The sequence below is a fragment of the Phaseolus vulgaris genome, chromosome 6 (genome assembly GCF_000499845.2).
Source record: "Phaseolus vulgaris cultivar G19833 chromosome 6, P. vulgaris v2.0, whole genome shotgun sequence".
Taxonomy (NCBI): Eukaryota; Viridiplantae; Streptophyta; class Magnoliopsida; order Fabales; family Fabaceae; genus Phaseolus; species Phaseolus vulgaris.
Window position 1 is genome coordinate 23265282 of NC_023754.2, and position 18368 is coordinate 23283649.

Below are 18368 nucleotides of genomic sequence, written 5' to 3' on the forward strand. Positions count from 1 at the left end.
AAGTCCTTCCAGCTTCGATGGTTGACTAATTCCCAAACTAACATGGATGAAAGATTCCAAACTGAGCTTGATAAATGTGGTAAACTAAATCAGAATGAAATGTTAAAATGTTGTTTTCTTAAAAAAATAAAGTGCATATCTGTGACATTGATGGCCAAATCTTGCACATGTTGTGGTTTGTGATGTGCTAAACGAAGTGAAACAAACAACCAAATATTTTGGTAATCATAAGATACCACATTTCAACATTATTCAACGGACGGGAACTCTTCTCTTGGTAGGCGTGGACATAATCTTATTAGTTAAATATACTTCCTTTTCTTAAAATATTTCTTTTCTAGTTATATAACAATATTCAATTATTGCTTTGAGAAAAAAACAAAGTTATTAAATTATCATCTTAATTAAAACAATATTACACTGCAAATCCTATAGAGAAACATTAGTATAAACGTTAAATAGCAGGAAAAGAATAATGTGTAATATCAAGAACTGCATTATTGATCAGTCTAATTTAATCTAATTTTTTTTGTATAACATCAACTAATATTAGATTATACTATTGATGTTTATAATACTTTAATAAATGTGTTGTTTATGATTGTTTCTGTTTAATTAATGATATACAAAAAAAACATTGTATGTTGGAGAAAGAAAATAAAAAGGATAAAAAAAACCTGGGACAAAAAGCAAGAAAGAAAAATATGATGGTGATTGATGGGGCCAATGGTGATGGTGTCACGCCTGAATGTGCTGGCTTCCAGAGGAGCATAACTCTCGGGAAAAGGAAAATCCCTAACGGCTCCTCTGCGTTGGATCCACCTATGTGACCGTTGCTGCCCTTAACCCCTTTTCAAACCTTTCAAATCACTATATATTACCCTCACAACTCACCCACCATCTTAAACATAGCATACACATTCGTACACCTGTTTTTAGTTTCTATATTTTGGTGCATAAGCCTGGTGTCTGTTTGTTTTCTTAATAATAGATCTTTCATTTACCCTTTTTAAGTAATCTTGGTCTTCCCAAGTTTTCATTTTGTTTTCAATTGTAACCATGACTGCTGAGGTTATGGCTCAAGAGGAGACCCAAACAGCTGAGGTTGTTGCTGTTGCTGAGCCCCAGAAAGAGGAGAAGGTTGCTGGAGAAAATGTGGAACCAAAGGAATCGTCTTTGGATGGAAAAAAGCCCAAAACGGTGGAGAAAAGCTCTTCTTACAAGGAAGAAAGCAACTTCCTTTCTGATCTCAAAGAGTTTGAAAGGAAGGCTTTGAATGAATTTAAGTCAAAGCTTGAGGAAGCTATCTTGGGTGGCACTCTTTTTGAGAAAGAAGAGTGCCTCCCAGAGAAGGAGGCTTCTGCTGAGAAGGAGGCTTCTGCTGAAAAGGAGGCTTCTGCTGAAAAAGAGGCCGAAGAGAAGAACGAAGCTGAAGGGAAGAAGGAGGAGGGGAAAAGTGTTGAGGTTGAGGAGAAGGGTGTGTGTCTTTGGGGAGTGCCCCTTTTGCCAAGCAAGGGAGCGGAAGGTATTGATGTGGTTCTGTTGAAGTTTTTGAGGGCTAGGGAATTCAGAGTCAGTGATGCGTTTGAGATGCTGAAGAAGACCCTTAAGTGGAGAAAGGAATCGAATATTGATTCTTTGGTGGATGAGGATTTTGCCTCTGACTTGGCCTCTGCAGCTTACATGAATGGAGTTGATCATGAGGGGCACCCTGTATGCTATAACGTCTTTGGTGCATTTGAAAGTGAGGAGCTTTATCAGAAGACTTTTGGGACTGAGGAGAAGCGCAGTGAGTTCTTGAGATGGAGGTGCCAGATGATGGAGAAGGGTATTCAGAAGCTCAATTTGAAGCCGGGTGGCGTGTCTTCTTTGCTTCAAATCAATGACCTTAAGAACTCCCCTGGTCTTTCAAATAAGGAGCTTAGAGTTGCCACTAAGCAAACTGTTGCAATGTTACAAGACAATTATCCAGAAATGGTGGCAAAAAATGTAAGTTCTTTTCCCTTTTTGAATTGTTTTATAAGCTACACTGGTCACAATAAATTGTCATTTTTATGTTTAAGGTATTTGATTATGAATGTGATTTTGTTTCATTGTAGATTTTCATCAACGTTCCTTTCTGGTATTATGCTCTCAATGCCCTTTTATCTCCCTTCTTAACCCAAAGAACAAAGAGCAAAATTGTGGTTGCTCGTCCTAACAAGGTCACTGAAACATTGATCAAGTATGTTCCTATCCCATCCATTAAATTAACCATTTTGTTCATTGGATATTTCATTAGCATCCCGTTAATTATCTTAAATTCTTTGTATTCAAAAGGTACATTCCAATCGAGGAGATCCCAGTTCAATATGGTGGTTTCAAGAGGGAAAATGATGCTGAGTTCTCTTCCCAAGATGGTGCTGTTTCAGAACTCATCCTCAAGGCTGGATCAACTGCAACCATTGAGATTCTTGCATTAGAGGTACTAACTTAAGTTTTATGTATTAATATAAGGACAAAACATTGATACAATTTCATATAAGTAGGTGCTTTGCTTTTGGTTTACAATCAGAATTGAAGTTTTAAAGTAAACTTTATGGTCAGAAAACAATGCCAAAAGCACCTAAGGAACTTCATAAAAATTTATCATTATTTTTCATTTACTGGTTGCATCTCAACAGGTTGGAAACAGTGTGTGCTGGGATTTGAGTGTTCTGGGTTGGGAGGTAAGTTACAAGGAGGAATTTGTTCCCACTGATGAGGGTTCTTACACAGTTATTGTTCAAAAAGGAAAGAAAATGGGTTCACAAGAAGGGCCAGTTAGGAACAGTTTTAGGAACAATGAAGCAGGGAAAGTTTTCCTCACTATTGAGAACAATTCAAACAAGAAGAAGAGGGTACTGTATCGTTACAAGACTACCACCAACAGCTCCTTCTGAGGAATTGATTAGTTGTGTGAGAGACTGAAAAATCTTGAGCTATTCTTTCATTGTTGTTCATTGGTTTATTCATTTTTTTTGCCTGAAGAGTGAAATTGATTGAAAGTTCATTCATTTTTTCTGAGCCAATAATGTATCTAATATTTTGATGTAAATGTTAAGAGTGTGTCTGCTTCAATTTATAGCTTATGCATTTTTTAGTTTTATTGATATTTTAATTTACACGTACTTTTCCTAATGTTTAATCACTTATTATGTATAGCAAAATAAAAAAAAAAGTCATTTTCAGTTTTTTTAACATACCAGTTTTAGTTTTTGACAGTCAACTTTTTTTAATACATGCTTCGTAAATTCTACAAAAACAGCTCTTTTACCCAAAGGGGTATTTTTTTATAATAAAAATCAATATTATTCAATTGTTTGATAATTAGAGAGGAAAAAAATTATTAATAAAAATAAGGTTATTTAAATGAAAATAAAAATATTTTGAATTAATTTTGTTTGTAATAGTTACCTAAAATTTAATAAAGTTTTTTTTAGAAAAAATTGAGAATTAATTTATTAAGAATTTGAATTATTTAGAAACTTTAAAGGTTAACTATTTTTTTTTTGCATAATACTTAATTTTTTATTCTAATATAATCATTTAAAAAATTGAACGACAAGCAATTATTTACTACAGTTATTTAATGGAAACAAATATAGTATTATACATAAATTCCACAACACACAATTCACCATATGATTGATACATACGAAATATATATATACTACCACTAGCAAAATATAAAGATCATTGTTCATATAAAAACTTCTACTTTACAACTGATATTTCTAATAAAATATTATATTATAATGAAATAATATTTTTTTAGTTGTAAGGTAAATGTAGAAGTCAAAAGAGTGTGTTAAGATATAATAACTTAAATGGTATTAATGGTTACATTTCTATTAAGTTAACTTTTTTAGTTTATTAAAATTTGTTTGACATATTTTATAATATTTTTTATTATCTAGTGACATATATTAATTTTAAAATAGAAAAGAGATATACTGGCTAGATATATTAATTTCAATTATATGATCAGTAGATTTCATCCATGCTGGTTAGAATTTTGTCCATTTAATCTAATGTTTTACTCAAAATTCAAAGAAATTACGTGAGAAATCAATTTTGTTTTTGCTAATTATGAGAGAAATCAAATATACTTTATGAAAATTAAATCAATTAAATTTCATAACAGATGTAATTCATCCAGCAAAAAGTTAATCTATAAAAATAATATTTAGTATTTTTTCATTTAGTAATTAAAAAGATTTATTAGAAAGTATAGTATTATTAATTTATCAAACAACTTCAAACTAAGTGTGGAAAAAAACACATAAATAATATTTTTAACATAAAAATAATACTCTAAATGAAAATAATATCCAGTCATTTTTTAAAATAGTTAAAATATTTATTTATTTATTTGACAATACGTTATTTTTCTTATTTTTCAATTCTTTCACCATTTTACCTATTATTGCTATTTTTATATTTCAATATTTCTTTTTACAATTTGACTGACACGGCCTTTTTTATGTATAACCTTTAAACAAAAATAAGTGAATTTGAAAAAAAACATACATAATTTGAGAAACTCAATGCCACATTCTCTCTGCACCCAACACATTCTAACTGGCAACCAATCATTTAATAGTAAAAGATGAATATACCCTTAATGAAATCCTGAAAACTATAATTGTGATATGCACCCAATGACCTGCACCAACCCTATTCTTCTGTTCTTCCATTCCATTGTGTCTACCGCAGCCACCGTAAGCTACCGTGTTGTGCAGCCACCGTGAGCAAGCTTATTGTCCAACCACCGTGAGCGACGTTCTTCTCCAATCTTCTGCACCCACCGTGACCTCCATTATCGCAGGCAGAGCACCAGATTCGAAGGTACGTCATGCTTCCGGATATTTTTATCCATAAGTGAGTGAGAGTTGCGGATATTTTTATCCGCAAGTGACTTTTGAGAGGTGCGGATATTTTTATCCGTAAGGAAGTTTGGGGTCCGGATAATTTTATCCGTAAGTTTGTTTTGACTTACGGATATTTTTATCCGGAATATAGTTGGGTCCGAATATTTTTATCCGTAGGCACAACTGTGGCTGGCTTCTGGATATTTTTATCCGTAGGCACAACTGTGGCTTCCAGATATTTTTATCCGTAAGTAACGATCAGTTCCGGATATTTTTATCCGTAAGCAACGAGCAGTTCCGGATATTTTTATCCGTAAATGAAGAAGACAAGGGCATTTTAGGATTTTTAAAAGTGTATCGGGTGCCAGTCACAATTGATCGGGTGCAGGAAGCAATTGCCAAACTCAATTATCATGTCTGTCTAGCAAAACACAAATGCGTTGGGCTTTTAATAAAACTTAAGCTGGGCATAAAAAAATTATGGTACTCAAAACCACATCAAGTTTGGCAATTATTTTGTACATCCCCATGTTTTCTATCTGTACCCCTATCTGTAAGTGAAAGACTAAAATCGATTTTTTTTCCCAATTAGACATATTTATATAAAAAAAAATTAGGGCATTTTTAATTTTAATGTTTTATTAATTTTAAAATATTATATTTTTTTTTGTAGATTAATTATTTTAATTATATTTATTTTACTTTCAATTGTTGTGAATATTTCCATTGTGTATTTATCATTAATCTTATACTGTATCCTACAATATCTTCATTCAAACTTAAAATAAAGTAAAAAACATAACGTACTTTAAAAATAAACAACATATTCAAAATAAAATTAAAATGCACGATGTAATATAAAAATAATTAAAATAAAACAAACTTATCATATGTCAATATTGATATATTGAAGTATAATTAAGAAATATTAAAATAAATATTGTAAACAGTATAATAGTTAAAATAAACAAAATAATCACTATAAAAAAATTATTAAATATAAATTAATTTTAAAGATAAAATAATTAGTCACTATATTAACTAAATTAGATACTAATTTAGTTATTGGTATTTAAAATAATTTTTAAATTTATATTTATTTAGATACCAAAATTTTTACTATCAATTTTAAAATCTAAAGTTCTTGGTAGTTAATTAGATTTTAATTTAAAAAATAATAAATATAAAATTATTTAGATATTAATAATTCTTTTAATCTATAAAATTAGTTATTTTTCATTACAAGAAAATCATGAAATATAAACCAATTTTTAGAAACTAAAAAAAGCTGTTATAGTGACTAAATTAGAGACCATTTTAGAAATTAAAAAAAATGATTTATAAATTAGTTTATATTATTGTTAAATAGTTTCTAAATTGGTATCTAATTAGCTACCAATGTTTTAACTACCAATTATTTAGATTCTAAATTTGGTAGCAAAAACTTTGGATTAGATACCAATTTAAAAACTATTTAACAATAATATAAACTAATTTAGAAACAAAAAAATAATTTAGTCTCTAAAAATGCTATCTAATTTAGTCACTACAACAACTAATTATTTTTTGTATTTCATGATTTTTTTTGTAGTGTTTTATCTTCTAAAGTTAATTTTTATTTAATAATTTTCTAATAGTGAATATATAAGGATATAAATAATAATAACAAAAAATATTTTCTATTATCATCGTCATTAATATTTTATTTAGTAAAAAAATTAAACATATAGTTTTTTTTTTTACCTTATTAGTGTATTGAAGTATAATTCTGAAATAATAAAATGAATATTGGAAATAGTATAAATATTTAAAACAAAAGATACAATACAAAGTATTTAAATAATAACATTTATTTTTATCATTACCATTTTTTTATTTAATAAAAAAAATTATCTTATGTAAAAAGTAAAAATAAAAAGGTGTTATGAGTTAATGAAAACAAATAAAATAAAATCATGTTTTATGTAATAAGAAATTTAATAACTATTTAGGAATAAAATACAAGTAAATATAAAAAAACTATAAATTTAAAAAATACTATTTTTAGTAACGCTTAGGATCACACCAAATTTTCACCAAATTCCCACCTAATAAAAAATTGTAAATTAATGAAATGTAATGCCATAGCTTAATGAATAAAAATGGAGCAATATTATTAAGAAGTCATTAATCTCATGTGGAGCACGACTTTAAAGATATTAGTGTAGTTAACATCGACATGATATAGCTAAAACAAGGATAATTAATGTAAAATGCACATTTAAAATATGAAAAATAAATAATTAAGAAAGTTAAGATAGTGAAAATCTCAACTTTAAATTATGTATAAAATTGGTTTATATTTTTAACACTCCCAAGAAGTCAATGTTATATTTTAATAAGTAGAATAATATTATAAAATCATTTTTATCATTGATTAAAATCTATTAAAAATTAAGAAAATGAAATTCACTTCTTATTTATTTAGTCTCTCAACATAATTTTAAAAAATTGAAAAAATGTGTTTAAAAATATCAAATATGAGGTGGATGCACATTATTAAAATAATACCGTTTATTGTTAACGTGTTTTAAATAAGTCAACTTTCGTAATTAGTAACAGTTTTGATGTGTTGGATCCCCATAAAAGACTATGGCCAATTCAAACACGTACAACACATATTTACGTACAGATTCAACAACCTTCAAAAGTCTTCTGCAATAAATTAATAATAATCTAAAAAATATGCTTGTGTGGCCTCGTGTGGTCCATTAGTTTGAAAGCTGATGGAACATTATCATTGTTATATTACTATTTTAGTTTTTTCATTATAAGAAGTAAATGTTTATGGAAATTACGTGAACTCAATCCCATGTTTGATACGTATATTAGTATTTTTAAATGATATTAATTGACAAATTTGTTTTTTTAGTAAAAAAATACAGTTAATATTAATAAAAAAGTCTAACTATAACATCATTTGAAAAATAATATTTATACACGTATCGATATAAAAACAATATAGATGATAATAAAAAAAATATAATTAACTTTAATATAAAATAAATAATTATTAACATTAATATTTCAATCTCACCTAAGTTAATCATATATAGATCGAAATCAAGTTCACAGCATTTCAATTAAAACAAATTAACAATATCTTAATCAAAAGTTAAAGAAATAATAATAATAATAAATATAAATTATTAATTTGTAAAAAAAAATTAAAATTGTATAAATTTCTAAATGAAACAATTGGTTGCTCCAACTTTTTTATAAATAATATTTATAACTAGATATATGGGCATTAAAACCTAACTTACTTCCTCTTCTAATTTACTCAAGTACCATGATATATTTATAACTCACCTTTTTTTTCTACACTCATTATATAACTCCCAATATTATTATTTTAATAATTTTTTATATAATTTAATTATAAATTTATTTTTATTATATATTTTTTATCGAAATTATCACATAAAAAATTATATACAACTACCAACATTGTCAAGTATCATTTTTGTTCCTAGAATACATAGTTATCATGAACTTAGCTATGTGTGGAAGGCGTGCTAACTTATTGGGAGAAAATTCTGATGGATTGTCCTGCTCATTGGTTTTGCTATGGGAGATCTTTCAATGCAGAATTCAGGTTCAGTGGCTGGATTTGATGAATGGGGGATAGTTATGAAGGAAACATTATTACGTTGATGTGAGGTAATCAAATCTTATCCAAATATTGTTCAAAAGCTAGAATTGGTCTTGGATGGAAGACACGTAGCCGTGAAAAACTAGGTGAGACAATTGTGGTTTCATGAAATTTATGAAAAAGGTGTTGGTGCTGTTATGCAGGTTTGTTCAAAGGTGCAGAGGATTATGCATGCAGCTTATAAATAACCATTTTTATAAGTAGCTTTTTCTAGAGTAAAATGCAACTTGGGTGCAGTTTTTTTGAGCATTTGTGTGGTCGAGAATGGATTTGAAGTGCCAAATTATCATGCAACAATGACTAGTACCATTCACTAGTGTAGTTTTGACTGTTTTATTGTGGGTAACCTTTATTAGATGATGAAGGTATTTTGTTTTTTATACGGGTTTAGACATTATGAAATATTCTTATTTTAATTAATTTTATTTTTTATTGATAAAAAAAAATTAACTAAAACATAGAACCTATCCAATAGTCTCTACTTAAATAGTGTTATCTACACATAAATATATTTTTAAACAGTTATCTTACTCGTAATATATTTTTCAACTCGTCATAGTTACAATTTTGTCTTGCATATGCGTATTGGACTTGTCATGTTAGCATGTTATTGTTGCGTGGTACCTTTGTATAATTTATTCGTCATTTTTTCCCACCTTTCACATATTTTAATTTTTGCTGGAAAGTTATCCAAGTTTTTAATATGAACTCGTTGATCCTTTATTTTTTAATGTTCTCTTTCTTTAACTTTCCTTCTTTCGAGAAACATATGTAACATGGCTGGTTCCTTGTATATGTTGTTATTGCTTGAATTCCTTTTTTAAATTGATATACCTTGACTTCTCCATCCAATAAATATTGTAACTTTTTCTATATGTATATATATACACACACTACTTTGTTCACGTATAATTGAAAAATGTATAAGTGTGCATGAATGAATCGGCTTATTTCAAAAAGTCCACAGCAGGAGGAGTTGAACCTTTAATTGGGTCAAAAAAACGAAAAATTAAGGAACCCTAATTGTAATTGTATCCGAAAATTTTGACGTGTTTGATTTCACAAGAGATATTTCAGAATATGTGCAATCATATTTAGCAAGGTCAACGAATAATTGAGTCACGTTATCTGTTTCGAATATATGGAAAATATTTTGTCAACTTCGGAGGTAACGTAAGCCATCTTCTCACTTGTGTTTGACAATTTCTTCCTCGAAATGTTCCACTATAAAATCCAATAGATGATGCTCAATAGAAACACTAAAAACTCCTCTTTCTTGTTACCCTACCACCATCATAAGATAACCAAAAATGGAAGTCCTTTCTCCTAGTAGAATACACCTACCAATATTTTCCATTGTTGGGTTAGTGTTACTTTCTACTATTGCATGTTCAGCTGCAAATTCAGCTCACAACACTTTTCTTCATTGCCTTGTAAACCATTCAGAGCCCTCTCATCCCATAACCTCAGCGATTTTCACGCCAAACAACGCTTCATTCTCCTCAGTCTTGGAAGCTTACGTCAGAAACCTTCGTTTCAACACCTCCACAACTCGGAAGCCGTTCCTTATAGTAACTGCATTGCATGTATCCCATATACAGGCATCCATTATTTGTGCTCAGAAGTACAACTTGCAAATGAAAATTCGAAGTGGAGGCCATGACTACGAGGGCGTCTCCTACGTGGCTCAGGTCCCATTCTTCATCCTTGATATGTTCAATCTCCGAACCATTGAAGTTGACATCCACACCGAGACTGCTTGGGTACAAGCTGGTGCAACGCTTGGTGAAGTTTATTACAGAATTGGTGAGAAGAGTAAAATTCATGGTTTTCCAGCAGGGGTTTGTCCCACTGTTGGGGTAGGAGGCCATATAAGTGGTGGCGGTTATGGAAATATGATGAGAAAATATGGTCTTACTGTGGACAATGTTGTTGATGCAAAAATGGTTGATGTTCAAGGTAGATTGCTAGATAGAAAATCCATGGGTGAAGATCTCTTTTGGGCCATCACAGGGGGTGGAGGATCTAGCTTTGGTGTGGTCCTTGCATACAAAATAAAGCTAGTTAGAGTTCCTAAAACAGTCACTGTTTTCAACGTTCAGAGGACCTTGGAGCAAAACGCCACCGATATAGTTTATAAATGGCAGCATGTTGCACCAACTATCGACAACGACCTTTTCATTAGACTTGTCTTGGACGTTGTAAACGGTACAAAAACTGGAACAAAGACTGTAAGAGCTTCTTTCGTAGCTCTATTCCTTGGCGACTCCAAAAGCCTTGTTTCTCTCTTGAATGAGAAGTTCCCTCAATTAGGTTTGAAGCAATCTGACTGCATCGAAACAAGTTGGCTTCGTTCAGTGCTGTTTTGGACAAACATCAACATTACAGCACCTCTTGAGATTTTGCTTGATAGACAACCACAATCACCCGTGAACTTCTTGAAAAGAAAATCTGATTATGTACAAAAACCAATTTCCAAAGACGGTTTTGAAGGAATTTGGAAGAAGATGATTGAGTTGGAGGATACACTGTTTCAATTCAATCCTTATGGTGGAAGAATGGCTGAGATTCCATCAACAGCAACTCCTTTCCCTCATCGAGCAGGGAACCTATGGAAGCTTCAATACCAAGCCAATTGGAGGCAAGCAGGGAAAGAAGTAACAAATCACTACATAAACTTGACAAGAAAACTTCACAAGTACATGACTCCTTTTGTCTCCAAGAACCCAAGAGAGGCTTTCTACAATTATAAGGACCTTGACTTGGGAATTAATCACAATGGCAAGAAAAGCTATGCTGAAGGAAAAGTTTACGGAGTGGAGTATTTCAAGGATAACTTCGACAGGTTGGTTGAAATAAAGACCAAGGTTGATCCTCATAATTTCTTTAGAAACGAACAAAGCATCCCTACTCTGCCATATGCAAAGAGTTAGGATAATAGCGACTCAAATGTTATTAATTTCTGTAGTTTTGGTCATTAGTTTATTGCGTACTATATTGGATCATGGAAATAAGTGATGTTTAATAAACTATTTGTTTGGTTTGGTATTAAATTATGAAATAAATCGTGTTTTAATCATGTAGCTCTTGTGTGTTATTTAAATAGTTACATAAGAGATGCAGTTTTGATAGAAATCTTTTTCTGATCAGCTAAAAATATATAATAAATTTTAGTCATTATTAAAAAAATTATAATAAATAAATATATCACGTAGCAAGTCATTTCTTTATTAATACACAATGCATGCAAATATATATATATATATATATATATATATATATATTTTGTTTACGTATAACCAAAAATTGTACGTAAAAGTGAAACTGACATCTATGATAGGCTTATTTCTGAAAGTTCACTGCAGGAGGAGTTTGAATCTTTAATGATCAGTAAAAATAAAAACATTAAGGAAACTGAATAGTAATTGTATTCTAAAATTTTGACGTGTTTGATATCACAAGAGATATTTGCAATCAGAATACGTTATTTTTTAAACAACCTAGGTAGAAAATAATTTTTTAAAGTGATACTAGTGGTTTGATTTATTATGAAAATATCTTATAATTACAAAAAAATTATATAAAGTTAGACAAGATATCAAATATATATTTTTATAGTTAAACTAATCTAAAAGTTCTCTTAACTAGTTCTCAATAATTAGTGTTCTCGTCAATAAATTTTGGTTTGATTTTATAGGTGGATTTCGAGTTAATCTTTCAACACTACTGTTTTGAGATGCTTGAAGATCATAATGAAAAGAGTTTACCTGTTAATAAAATTCTGACGATCATGTCAATAAAAACATTAAAAAATATGAGTGTAGTGTGTATTGTATGAAATAATGTTTACCTTTTGTTCGGAGTCTTAAAATTCTTTTAACACTCGAAGATCCTTATTCAAAAGTTAGTAACTACATAATAATTTGTTAATATACCCTTTTATTTTAGGGATGTTGATATACCAAGTATCTATCTACATTTGTTGATGACTTATTAGTGTCATTCCTTTTGAAAAGACAAAAAAATACGTAAATATAATTATATATATATATAAATATAATTATATATATATATATATATATATATATATATATATATATATATATATATATGAGTGTGTATATTATATGCGGCTAAAAACATCTCGACACACGAAAGTGATCATAACATACAAGTACAAAGAAGTAGAAGCTAGATCAGCAATTTTAGAATAAATTTCAAAACCTTGCCATACACATACCGAAATTAAGCTACATATAATTAAGAATATCACTAATCCTCAATCAAGCACACTAAGTTGCTCTTACTATTAGAGTAATATAAGATTATCGATGAAGGTTCATCTATGCACAAGCTCAATTTAATTAAATTCTATAAATAAATTATCATGTGATTGGTGGTAAACATTAAATTTACTAGCATTTATTAATAAATACACTCAACTAATTTGAATGTTGAAGTATCTTTTTACAAGTACAGTATCAAAACATAGGTATTACCGACATTCAAAATTAGTCGATAATGTCAAAATTTTGTCATTAAATAAAAACTATTGACAAAAATAAATTTGTCGATAACTAATAATATTATTATTAATAATTTAAAAAATATTATTTATTATTAAAATTATTATTATTAGAATTTACGGTTATTGTTTACTATTATTTTATTATATGTTATTAATTATATAATGTTATTAAATATAATATTACCAATTGATGCGGAGGAATTTGAACCAAGTTCACTGACTACATGTGACTGTAAGCATTAGACCAAAATTACTTACTTACCATATTATGTTTTTTTATTCTTATTATCATATTAGTATTATAATTATTATAACTATTATTATCATTGTTATTAATATTACTAATATTAATAAAATTAAAATATTATTAATACAAATATTATCAATATTATTTTTATTAATAATATCATTATTATTAATAATATTCTTATTATTAATAATATTTTTATTATTTATAGTATTTAATTATTATTAATATTATTATTATTATTAAGATTATTATTAATAATATTATTGTAATATTATTTTTAATATTAATATTATTATAGTTATTATATTTATTATTAGTTTTATTAATATTATATCATAATTATTAATATTAGTACTACTTTTAATAATATTATTCATATTATCAGTATAATTATTAATATATGATTATTAATATTAACTTTATTCTAAGTCTTAATTTTATTAAAAATATTAATATTATTGTAATTATTAATTTTATATTAATATAAATATAAATATAAATATTATTGTAATTACTATTATTACTATTATTATTATTAATCTTATTAATATAAATATAATTATTATTATTATTGTAGAATTTACTGACGATTTATATCCGCATCTAATTATCGACAAATTTTATTGGATATTGATTCGTTTCAAATTACTTTTTTAATCTTAAGATTTGTAAATCAAATTTACTGGTAATTACCAATGGACATAATTCCGTCAATAAATTTTTTTAATAATTAGTTTTGTCAGTAATAAAAAACATAAACCCGTAAATTTGATAAATTTGTTGTTAATAATTAGAATTTTTTTATAGTATATCTTCTGTGACCAGAGACAAGTAAATACTATCTTTCAAACGACGAAATTAGTATAACAATAAATAAATAAAAAACGTACTCAAACATTCAAAAACAATATATATTATTAAATATATTATTTTGTGGTTTACATATTAAAAAAATTGTTTTCCAAACTAATTTTTTCTATATTTTAAAACTAGTTTATATATTTGATTAATTTACTGTATTAGTGTTTAGTCAAATGTCATGAACTCCATAGTCACTAAATATTAAGTTGCATGATGCCTCCATCACAAACGTGTGACATCTAACTACTGATAAATTAATAAACTACCTGATTATGACTTTGCATAAAAATAGTATGTATATATGAATTAATGTATTTCCAATACTCTCTAATGCGATTGAATATTTAAAACAACCTCAAAGATGACTTATATATGGAACTTCAAAATTAAATTCTTCAAACTTTATTTACGCTCTTCAAGGAATAGATAATATCCTATAATCCAATGAATAAGTTATTTGACAACGAAAATTGAAGCATGTTCAAGAATTCCACAAGCTTCTTGATAATATAATTTGAATAAAAAATTAAATTTGATAGTGACAAAAACAAGTGGAGTCAAGTTTTTTTATTTAAAGTGTGGATTATGTATGTGAGGATTATATGTCATGGTTAACATAGTCTTATCCTTTTTATACGGGTTGCGATATTTTTTAAATATCTTATTTAATTTATTTATTTATTTTGTTAATAAAAATAATGATAGTTAATATGGATTGACATCTTTTAAATTTATTTATTTATTGATAAAAATAATGATAATGACATGTTATCTGGTCTTTAATTAGGCTATTACTTTTTCCACAATCTTTTTTGAAACATATTTTCTAAAGTTTTTTAAATTATATTTTCATCAAAATAATAAGTCTTTGTCCCTTTTAAATTTATATGTGTAAATTATATTAAAAGCTATACAATTTAATAATTTTTTAATAATATTTTATGTATTATTTTTATTGATAAATAGGGTATATCCTAAACCCTAAACAACTTCCTCTTAATTAAAAATCCTGCGCTGGATCCACAACTCAGTGATGCATTACATCAAAGTCATTTTGTTCAAGCATGAATTAAGTTCAAAAATTCTTTGAATCAAAAGTCGCGGAACTGAGCACTAATTTCTCTCTTCTGTATAAATGTGTGAATGTGTTTTGATGTGAAATATTCATGTTTTGTGTGGTACTTATTTTCTTTCTGTAACTTAAATATTAATGTATTTTAAATATAAAAAGATTTCTTGTTGGCTAGTGTGGAAAATGGGACTAAGACTTGATTATTTTGATGAAAATATAATTTGAAAAATTTAGAAAATATGTTTCGATGAAAAGATTGTGGAAAAAATAATAGCCTAATTAAGGATTAGATAAGGTGTAACTATCATATTTAATTTTTGTATTCAAATCTAGGCCATCTTCTCATTTGTCTTTCACAATTTCTTCCTCGAAATGGTTCCATTATAAAATCCAATGTAGATGATGCTCAATAGAAACACTAAAAACTCCTCTTCTATCAAAAGATAACAAAAAATGGAAGTCCTTCCTCCTATATTTTTCATTGTTGTGTTACTTTCTACAATTTCATGCTCAGCTTCAGCTGCAAATTCAGCTCACAACAATTTTCTTCATTGTCTTGTAAGCCATTCAGAGCCCTATCATCCCATAACCTCAGCGATTTTCACGTCAAACAACGCTTTATTCTCCTCAGTCTTGAATGATTATGTCAGAAACCTTCGTTTCAACACCTCCACAACCCGTAAGCCGTTCCTTATAGTAACTGCATTGCATGTGTCCCATATACAGGCATCCATTATCTGTGCTCAGAAGTATAACTTGCAAATGAAAATTCGAAGTGGAGGCCATGACTACGATGGTTTGTCCTACGTGGCTGAGGTCCCATTCTTTATCCTTGACATGTTCAAACTCCGAACCATTGAAGTTGACATACACACTGAGACCGCTTGGGTACAAGCTGGTGCAACGGTTGGTGAAGTTTTTTACAAAATTGCTAATAAGAGTAAAATTCATGCTTTCCCAGCAGGGATTTGTCCCACTGTTGGGATAGGAGGCCACCTAAGTGGCGGCAGTTATGGCAATTTGATGAGAAAATACGGTCTCTCAGTGGACAATATTGTTGATGCACAAATGGTTGATGTTCAAGGTAGATTGCTTGATAGAAAATCCATGGGTGAAGATCTCTTTTGGGCCATCACAGGTGGTGGAGGATCTAGCTTTGGTGTGGTCCTTGCCTACAAAATAAAGCTAGTTCGAGTTCCTGAAACAGTCACTGTTTTCAGAGTTGAGAGGACCTTGGAGCAAAACGCCACCGATATAGTTTATAAATGGCAGCATGTTGCACCAGCTATCGACAACGACCTTTTCATTAGACTTATCTTGGACGTTGTAAACGGTACAGAAAATGGAAAAAAAACTGTAAGAGCTTCTTTCGTAGCTCTATTCCTTGGCGACTCCAAAAGCCTTGTTTCTCTCTTGAATGAGAAGTTTCCCCAATTGGGTTTGAAGCAATCTGACTGCATCGAAACAAGTTGGATTCGTTCGGTGCTGTTTTGGACAAACATCAACATTACAGCACCTCTTGAGATTTTGCTTGATAGACAACCACAATCACCCGTAAACTACTTGAAAAGAAAATCTGACTATGTACAGAAACCAATTTCCAAAGACGGTTTTGAAGGAATTTAGAAGAAGATGATTGAGCTGAGTATACACAGTTTCAATTCAATCCTTACGGTGGAAGAATGGCTGAGATTCCATCAACAGCAACTCCTTTCCCTCATCGAGCAGGGAACCTATGGAAGATTCAATACAAAGCGGATTGGAAGCAAGCAGGGAAAGAGGTAACAGATCACTACATAAACTTGACAAGAATACTTCATGAGTACATGACTCCTTTTGTCTCCAAGAACCCAAGAGAGGCTTTCTACAATTATAAGGACCTTGACTTGGGAATTAATCATAATGGTAAAAACAACTATGTTGAAGGAAAAGTTTACGGAGTGAAGTATTTCAAGGATAACTTCAAAAGGTTGGTTGAAATAAAGACCAGGATTGATCCTCATAATTTCTTTAGGGACGAACAAAGCATCCCTACTCTGCCATATTAATAATATACTATACTGGATTGTGGAAATAAGCTGTGTTTAATAAACCACTTTGTTTTCTTTGGTATTAAATTATGAAATAAACTGTGTTTTAATCCTGCACCTGGTGTGTTATTTAAATGTAATTTTTTTTAACACTCATCTATTACTAACACATATTTGACATGCTTGCGTGACATTAATTGACGTTGTAGACGTGATATTTGGTGAGGATGTGACACTGATTCTATATTATAATATATGACCTGTAGCACACGCAAAACTGGTTACTTGTGTGTTTGTAAGTAGTTACTTATGTGACGTTTATGTCTACCCACTCTTCATGAAAAAGAATCATTTTTTTAATAAGAACCATATATTACATCGGTTAGATGACTTAATCGCTGTAATAACCCTACTAGAACTATCCAGCCACAAGTTCCTCCACATATACTGGCTCACGCAAAACTGATTACCCGTGTGTTTGTAAGTGGTTACCTATGTGACATTTATGGTCACCCACTCTTCATGAAAAAAAAAATCAATTTTTTTAATAAAAACCTTATATTACATCGGTTAGATGACTTAACCGATGTAAAAATCATATATTACATCAGTTAGATAACTTAACTGATGTAATAACCTTACCAGAGCTGGTTACCCATCCCCTGACTCACGCAAAATTGGTTATCCGTGTGTCTATAAATGGTTACCTATGTGACTTATGACCCACCCACTCTTTATGAAAAAAAAAATCAATGTTTTTTAATATGGATCATAACCAATAATATGAGTCATTCTGAGTAAAAAAAATACATTACACGGATTGTTTCTAAGAACCGCTGTAATATATTATTTTTTACTCTATTTTAAAGTTCGCGCTGCTCATTCGTGTGCAATCTCACTCTGTCACGTCATTGTCATGTCCACAGCGTCAAATGTATGTCATGTGCAGACTATGTCAATATATCAGGACTCTATTTAGATAGTTATATAATTGAGATGTAGTTTTTGCTAAAAATCTTGTTGAAATATTAAGAAAATATT

The 18368-nt window shown here is 29.2% G+C and overlaps 2 protein-coding genes and 1 pseudogene across 2 annotated transcripts; all 3 read left to right on the forward strand.

The window, feature by feature from the left end:
- The first annotated feature begins 691 nt into the window (after positions 1-691).
- On the forward strand, positions 692-3103 carry LOC137831996 (patellin-4). The gene is made up of 4 exons (XM_068639942.1): positions 692-1989; positions 2100-2224; positions 2320-2464; positions 2664-3103. Exons 1-4 carry the CDS (start codon positions 1060-1062, stop codon positions 2919-2921), a joined length of 1458 nt encoding a protein of 485 aa, XP_068496043.1. The 5' UTR covers positions 692-1059; the 3' UTR covers positions 2922-3103.
- Positions 3104-9845: 6742 nt separating this feature from the next.
- Positions 9846-11669, forward strand: LOC137831997 (berberine bridge enzyme-like 8). Its single transcript, XM_068639943.1, has one exon. It carries the CDS (start codon positions 9897-9899, stop codon positions 11517-11519), a length of 1623 nt encoding a protein of 540 aa, XP_068496044.1. The 5' UTR covers positions 9846-9896; the 3' UTR covers positions 11520-11669.
- Positions 11670-15750: 4081 nt separating this feature from the next.
- Positions 15751-17475, forward strand: LOC137833537 (berberine bridge enzyme-like 8; annotated as a pseudogene).
- Positions 17476-18368: the final 893 nt, after the last annotated feature.

Excerpts from the sequence above, each read along its gene's own strand:
- LOC137831996 (XM_068639942.1), top strand. The coding sequence starts at position 1,060 with ATGACTGCTGAGGTTATGGCTCAAGAGGAGACCCAAACAGCTGAGGTT. Across the intron at positions 1,990-2,099 it reads CAGAAATGGTGGCAAAAAAT|ATTTTCATCAACGTTCCTTT; the intron begins GTAAGTTCTTTT and ends GTTTCATTGTAG. Across the intron at positions 2,225-2,319 it reads GTCACTGAAACATTGATCAA|GTACATTCCAATCGAGGAGA; the intron begins GTATGTTCCTAT and ends TGTATTCAAAAG.
- LOC137831997 (XM_068639943.1), top strand. The coding sequence starts at position 9,897 with ATGGAAGTCCTTTCTCCTAGTAGAATACACCTACCAATATTTTCCATT.